Here is a 7,505-nt window from a genome sequence, read left to right on the forward strand (position 1 = left end):
GCCCACTGCTCCCCTCAGCAGTGTACTTCGTCGATCTGCCTGTTCTGCTCCCCACTCTGTCCCTGGTGAATTCTCTCACCCTCCACATCTCTGGTCTGTACCCCAGTTCTGTATGAATAAATAAATAAATCATTAAAAAAAAAGTCAACAAAACATTTTAAATACTACTTACATTTAATTGATAAAGTACCAACCAGCTTGAGAGACTTCACTGAAATTTTGAAAGAAGTTCTACTATCAAACAGCTCCATATACAACAGAGAAGTCTTTAGTGCATGGAAGAGGCACTCCATACATCAAATTTTAATATTGTCTAATTTTAAGAAATTGCCACAGCCAATGTAACATCCATCAGCTACCACTGTGATTAGTCAACAGCTCTAAATAGGGAAGCAAGACCCTCTACGAGCAAAAAGGTGACAGTTAACTGAAGAACTACTATTATAATAAGTTATTTTTAGAAATAAAGTAATTCTCAATTAAGATATGGTCTTTATTTTAAGATATAATACAACTGCACACTTACTAGACTACAGTTACGATGTAACATTTATATATATTAGGAAGTTAAAACATTTGTATGATTAACTTTATTGCAATATTTGCTTAACCAAGCTTTACTGATGTGATCTAAAACAAAATCCACAATATCAACAAAGTGTGCCAGTATATATACATTTAGATACCACCCTCTCTCCCACCTTTGTCAAACTACTTTTTAAAAAAATATTTTAATTTGTTGCTTTAACTCCACATTTTCCAGTTTCTCTTTAAACCACTATCATTCAACCTTCATTGACTCTATTCCTCTGCAAGTACTGTTATAAAAGAAAACAATCACCTTAAAATTATCATCTTTTAGTTCTTATGTTATAGGTTTTTCAGATACATTTATGATGATCTAATCATTGTACCACCATGACATTACTGCACACATTGTATCTTCTACTTACCTTATCTTCTTATTTGCTGTTCTATCATAGATTACTCCTTTTCTTTTATATATTTAATAATTTATATACATCATATATATGTAAAATATATACCCATAAATTTATAAACATATAGTTTCACACAGTTGAACATAATTAATATGTTTTATACCTCACATAATTATATATTTAATAATATCAGTAAAATATGATATGTGTTATGTAAAACATTGCTGTTCTCCTCTTTTTTCTATCTTCTATCTTCACTACTATCTATGTGATTATGGGTATTCACATCTTTTTTCCTGATTTTCCCTGCTTTAACTATATATCTTTGACAATGGTTATTTCTTTTGAGCTCTGAACCCAAATAGGCTACAATATGCTATATATATTTACACGAGTATCCCCAAAGTACTTCCCAATGTTTCAATCTAAATCCACCCTTCCTATCTCCTATACCCAAAATTAAACCTTTTCCTTTATTCATAATCATATTAGCTATATAAATGTCAGACAAGCAAGTTAGGAGCCAAGGAGCTATTGTACACATTTACTTCTCCTTCATTACACATTTACTTCTCCTTCACTTCACTATCCACATCTCTTATAGTCACAGAGTTCTGTAATTATTTGGATAAGTCCTTAAATGGTTCTCTATTCTTTCCCATTATCTTCATCCCTATTACCACCATACTTTGTCAGGTTTCTAGATGGCTGTAATAGCTGGCTACAATATAAAACTAATTCCTGTCTTCAGGCATCTTACAATGTGCTTATGTGTCCACCACCAAATGCATCCTCTGCACTTGTCAAAAAACATGAACAAAAACAAGTTAACATAAAATAGAAAGGAGTAGAATACAAAGGTGGTGTGGGTTTTAATACATTCAATATGTGGGTCAGCATGAATCAATGAAAATACCTACATTCTTAAAATAGCAAAATAACTCAGTAGAAAACAAAAGTATTGCAAGCCAAAAAGAGTATAAAAACAAGTGAACATTATAGTAGATAAAAAAATATCAAAACAATTAAACATGAAAAAATAATACATAAAAAAGCAAGTAAAAGACACTCAAAAAGGTATAAAATCAATGTAAATCAATGTGCTTTGTGACATTCTTTCCTCTGAAGATTCTAATACTCAAGTATTTTGAAGAACAGAATGAAGAATGACCCTGAACCAAGAAAGACTACTGGAAACTAATAAAGTGAGTAATAGACCTTCAGTCTCCTTCTCCCATCCACATACAGGTACAGAGTAAACTACTCTTTAATACACACTAATTAAAACATTCTATACAAGTACTTTTACACATATCCTTTAAAGTGAAGAAAAATGAAATATATGTTCCTCCAGAAGAAGTTAATATATGGAGTTTTTTTTTTAATACCTAAAGAATATTTAAATATCATCTGTTCTTAAATATCTTACTCAGGGGTACATTTGACTAATGAGAATAACCATATGGTTAAAAAAATTATTTCAATTTTGTTGATTATACAGTCAGTCTATATCTTCCAAGGGAGTATAAAAAACACATATTAGCAGTATCTATTCAATTCTAGACTTTTACATCTGGTACATGATTTTATTTTTTTTTAATGGTTAAAAATAAACTAACATACTGTCTAATTACAGAAAAATATCAGAATATAATAAGCCTTTTATGCTTTAAAGATGGAGATGTGCACATTTTTAAGTCATTCAAAACATATTTGAAAAATACGAGAATAAAAAAAAGGACACGCAGTGGAAGTTGGCAGAAGTTTTAGGACTACAGATACTTTAAATGAGTATTAAAGAGATAAAGAATAATGAGGCAGGAAATGCTAGTCTTGTCAAGAAATCCATTTGCAAAAAAGGGGAAAATTTGATCATAGAATAGAGGCTAGGAAAGGTGGAGGGTGGAATGGGAACAAAATGGGGGATGGAGCCCAATGGTCTATGGTAAAGAATGGTGAGTGTGTTCTAGTAACATACATTGGAGGAGATGTGAACCTATTCCTCTGTCATACAAAATGTTCTAGCCTGATGTTGCCACATTAAAAAGTACATACAGGGCCCTCCCTGGTGGCGCAGTGGGTTAAAGCACAGCAGTGAGAATCTAAAGCCGATTCCACATGAGTTCGATTCCCGCCTGCCCCGAAGGTGACCACATGGTGTGGCAGACCTCTCCTGACCCGCCCGCTGTTCCCCTTAGCAGTGTACTTCGTCGATCTGCCTGTTCTGTTCCCCACTCTGTCTCTGGTGAAGCCTCTCACCACCCCTGGGCCTCTGGCCTGTACCCCAGTTCTGTATGCACAAATAAATAAATCTTTAAAAATAAATAAATAAATAAGGTACATACAGGCCCTCCCCGTGGCGCAGCGGGTTGGAGCACAGCACTGGGAAGCTAAGGCCACTTCCGCATGAGTTCCATGAGTTCGATTCCCGCCCGCCCCGAGGAGATCCACGTGGCCGGGCAGACCTCTCCTGGCCCGCCCGCTGCTCCCCTCAGCAGTGTACTGCATCAATCTGCCTGTTCTGCTCCCCACTCTGTCTCTGGTGAATCCTCTCACCCTCCGCATCTCTGGCCTGTACCCCAGTTCTGTATAAATAAATAAATAAATCTTTTATAAAAAAAAAAGTACATACATAAATTTAAAGGCAGAAATTTACTTCCTAGGTATGGGTAAAATCCATCTGGGTACATCTCAAATGAGAGTACAGACAAAGTAAATTCTTTGTAACTAGAGCAAACAGCAAATCAACAACAAAAGAAAAAAGGAAGTGTAAAGTATTGCTGCAACATTTTAAAATAACTGGTTACAGGGACTCTACTTCTAGCAACATGACAGATGTAGTGCCCTGAGTGAATCTTGTCCTCCAAACATTAAAATGAGTAAATGTATAAAATGTTTATATAGAATATATTAACAAAATTTATATAGAATGTTTTAGATGTATACCCCACAATGTATCTTCCTAATTGTATTAATGAGTTTCTTATAGATGTATGGATTTATTAAGGCATTGAACTAAGGAAAGTCAGAAATTCAGAGGTAAGCAAAATGAAAGACTTGAAGCATTTTAAAAGTATTGAGGTTGAACAATTTCTTGACAACAATGCTTAGTTAAATATAACCTCTTTATCCAATTCATAGTGCAGGACCTAAAGAACATAAGGTTGATATGTAAATGTCTATATTTATCTTAGGATAAATAAAGCTTCCCTACTTTTGCCCTTAATACTTTAATTATTGTTGTTATGTATGCTAAATGCAGTATAAACAATTTCATAAAACATTCTTTAAAAACTTTTTGTTATATATATATTAGCTATTGCAGGGTTTGGAAAACTTATTCTGAAAGAAGTTGGCCTAAATAATTTATTTTTTCTTTAGCAGTATAATTTCTGTTGAAAACTATGCCACTCTGCTTTGTAAAGTATGAACAGCAATAGATAGTATGTTAATGAATTGATGTGACTGTTACAATAAAAGCTTACTGGAACTTTTTGGAAGTGAGTCAGATTAGGTATTAGGCCACCCATATTTGCCTTCTCACATACTATTCCTCAGTTGTTATTCATTCTCTTAGCTCAGATAATTTTTCTATTTCAGATAATTTTCTACAGCTTCTTTGTGATTATCTGCTCTTAGCAAATTTTACTTTGTTTATTTAAAAATATCTTTGTCTTTCTTTCTGAAATATATTTTGTCAAATATAAAATTTCTTGTTGATAGTTATTTTTATTTTTTTTTAAAGATTTATTTATTTATTCATATAGAACTGGGAAAGGCCAGAGATGCGGAAGGTGAGAGGATTCACCAGAGACAGAGTGGGGAGCAGAACAGGCAGATCAACGAAGTACACTGCTGAGGAGAGCAGTGGGCGGGCCAGGAGACGTCTGCCACACCATGTGAATCTCTTCCGGGGCAGGTGGGAATCGAACTCATATGAAGTGGCTTAAGCTTCTTGGTGCTGTGCTTTAATCAGCTGCGCCACCAGGGAGGGCCCTGATAGTTATTTTTATAAGGCCATTATTGATATACTGTTATGATGATGTTTGACATTATTGATGGAAAGCTATACTGTGATTGACTATTTCCTTGAAAGTATTTTGTCTTTTCTCTAGACATTTTTAAGAATCTTTTTTATCCTTGTGTTTTAAGTTTTAGTACTGGTATCTTTTATGAACTCTGTCTTCTGGCATTATCACTTCAGGTATTGCCTTTGCAAGGAGTATTTGCCAGCTTTCTCAAATTAACATATCCTTGATAAGATATATAATAGCTTATGTGAAAATAAATTCCCCATAACCAAAGTCAAATAACAAGTGGATATGTTCATTTTGCTTTAGAGCAGCCTTAGAACAAGACAAAGATCACAGAGAATGAGAAATTAATTTCCTCCCTAATCTTTAAAATTCTGATTCTGTGATGTTGTTCACATTGTTAAGCATTAACCTTAAGTCTGGCAATAAAGTCATGCTTACTTCAAAAAATTCAGGAAACTATATTTCAAGACGGAGAAATCAACAAATCAAAATTAAAAAATCAGAGACTTTATCTGCTTTTCAACATTATATGCTGTAATCTAAATACCAGAATGCATCACTTACAGCTTAATAATATGAACAAGGTGTTGACCTGTTTAGCTCTGTCAAAAATTTGAGCCTTGTTATTAAAATATAGATTCACATTATTTACTTTATAACTCAAAACTTCTCCAGGTTCACATATTGTTCAAGACATATATGTCAAAGTTCAAAAGGGTAAGAATTTATAGCTAAAAATACCACAATATTATAAATCAAGTATTTATTGAAAACAGCATGGTTCCAATAACACAATTATCTACTAGAAATATAGCAGTGACTGATAAAAATAATATGTTAATATTATTTATATTATCATGTACCCATTCAAAAATCCATTGGCTTAAATTAAGATCAACCTATGTATTACACTCAGTTCAGCCTAATATAAACATTCAAAATCAGTGTTCTTATCAAGTTAATTTTATCTATCTTTAGCAGGTTAATTATACTACACTGGATATGGTCCTTTGTCTACAGTCTACATTTATACAGGTATATGAATACAGGAATATGATGTCAATAAACGGTACCACAGGTTAATTTACTTTGTAGATCTTCTTTAAGAAGATCTACCTTGTATATCTCTTAGTTGTTTTTCATGTACAACTTTCAATGAAAAGACTAATTTTTATATTCATGAGCAAATTTAAAAAGTAGCTAAACTAAAATATGCATAAAATAACCACTGCTGAAATAATTTTTTAAATATACCTTCTTCAAGGATGGGTCGTGGGATGACAAAAGGAATCTCCTGTAGAGGGTCCATGTATTTGTGTCCAGCACTAATAATCTTTATTTGAGGCAAACAAAGGACAAGCGTTCCTGGCATACAAGCCTGTCCATGGTACCAACTTCTTACTGTTCCAGGAATGTCCCCAGATACAATTGTACTTGGGGAAGGCAGGTTATCATTTGGAATGAAAACACAACAAGACTGTACTTCAAGCTAGAAAGAAAAGCACAATTACAATATTTTAGTCATATACATTTGAGGGTAAACATACAGTCAAACATCTAATATTTTTACCATAATAAACAGCCAAGGTTAAAAAAAAATGATGTGGAATCTTTTTGGCTTTATGAGTTACTTTCAGTAAATAAAACAATAAACACTTGAAAAGGTGTAGTTTCTTGCTATAAATTTGATCAAAAGGGACCACAGTACATGAGATGAAAACATATCTGCCTTTTCACAGTTCTTTCCAAGAAACATGATTGAAAAAAAAAAGGTGCTGGCAAAATAGGTGAGAAAATTTTCCTTCTTTTGCAGCTCATTAGATTTTGTTAACACCAGTTAAGATCTTTAGAACTGACTAGTATTTTACCGCTTTTACTTTTGAAAAGAAGCACAAACAAGTATTTCTATAGGAATTTAGTCTTTCCTTGTTTACTTTACAGGCCAATATATAAGAATTAAAATGCTTAAATTTATCTTCAAACTTTAAAAAAAAACATTTTATTACATTACTTTCTCCTTTTCTACACATGTATACCAAGATTTTGTATATGCATTTCTCACATATGTTACATACAAACAGACACATGGTAATAAAAAAAAACAGATATTTAAAAATCGGAGTTTTAGTTTTTGTTTCCACCATAGTTCAAAACTTAGGTGTGATTTCAATACTAATGTTAAGGGACTGCTCACAAAGATCTACAAATTGCTGACTAAACTCATAAAATCAAAGTAAAAAACCCAGTCAAAAAGTGGGTAGAAGAGCTAAAAAGACACTTCTCCAAAGAGAAAATGCAAATGGCTAACACTCATATGAAAAAAATGTTTAACATCACTGTGAATCAGGGAAATGCAAATCAAAAACACAATGAGATACCAACTTACACCAGTGAGAACAGCACATATTTAAAAAAAAAAAAAAAAAAAAAAACTAGCAACAACAAATGTTGAAGAGTGTGGGAAAAAAGGAACCACCCCATTGCCAGGAGGGCAAACTGGTCCAACCGCTAGCTGTGTGGAGGTTCC

The 7,505-nt window shown here is 33.1% G+C and overlaps 1 protein-coding gene across 2 annotated transcripts in view; it reads right to left on the reverse strand.

The window, feature by feature from the left end:
* The window catches only part of VPS13B (vacuolar protein sorting 13 homolog B (yeast)), a 561,763-nt gene that overhangs the window by 326,873 nt on the left and 227,385 nt on the right, over positions 1–7,505 (reverse strand). For both annotated transcript variants that reach the window (XM_004679695.2, XM_004679696.2), the window contains exon 23: positions 6,233–6,467. In XM_004679695.2, coding sequence (XP_004679752.1) covers positions 6,233–6,467 — 235 coding nt within the window. The remainder of the gene's footprint in view (positions 1–6,232; positions 6,468–7,505) is intronic.

The sequence above is a fragment of the Condylura cristata genome, unplaced genomic scaffold, assembly GCF_000260355.1.
Source record: "Condylura cristata isolate star-nosed mole 26May11 unplaced genomic scaffold, ConCri1.0 scaffold00009, whole genome shotgun sequence".
In the NCBI taxonomy this organism is placed as follows: domain Eukaryota; kingdom Metazoa; phylum Chordata; class Mammalia; order Eulipotyphla; family Talpidae; genus Condylura; species Condylura cristata.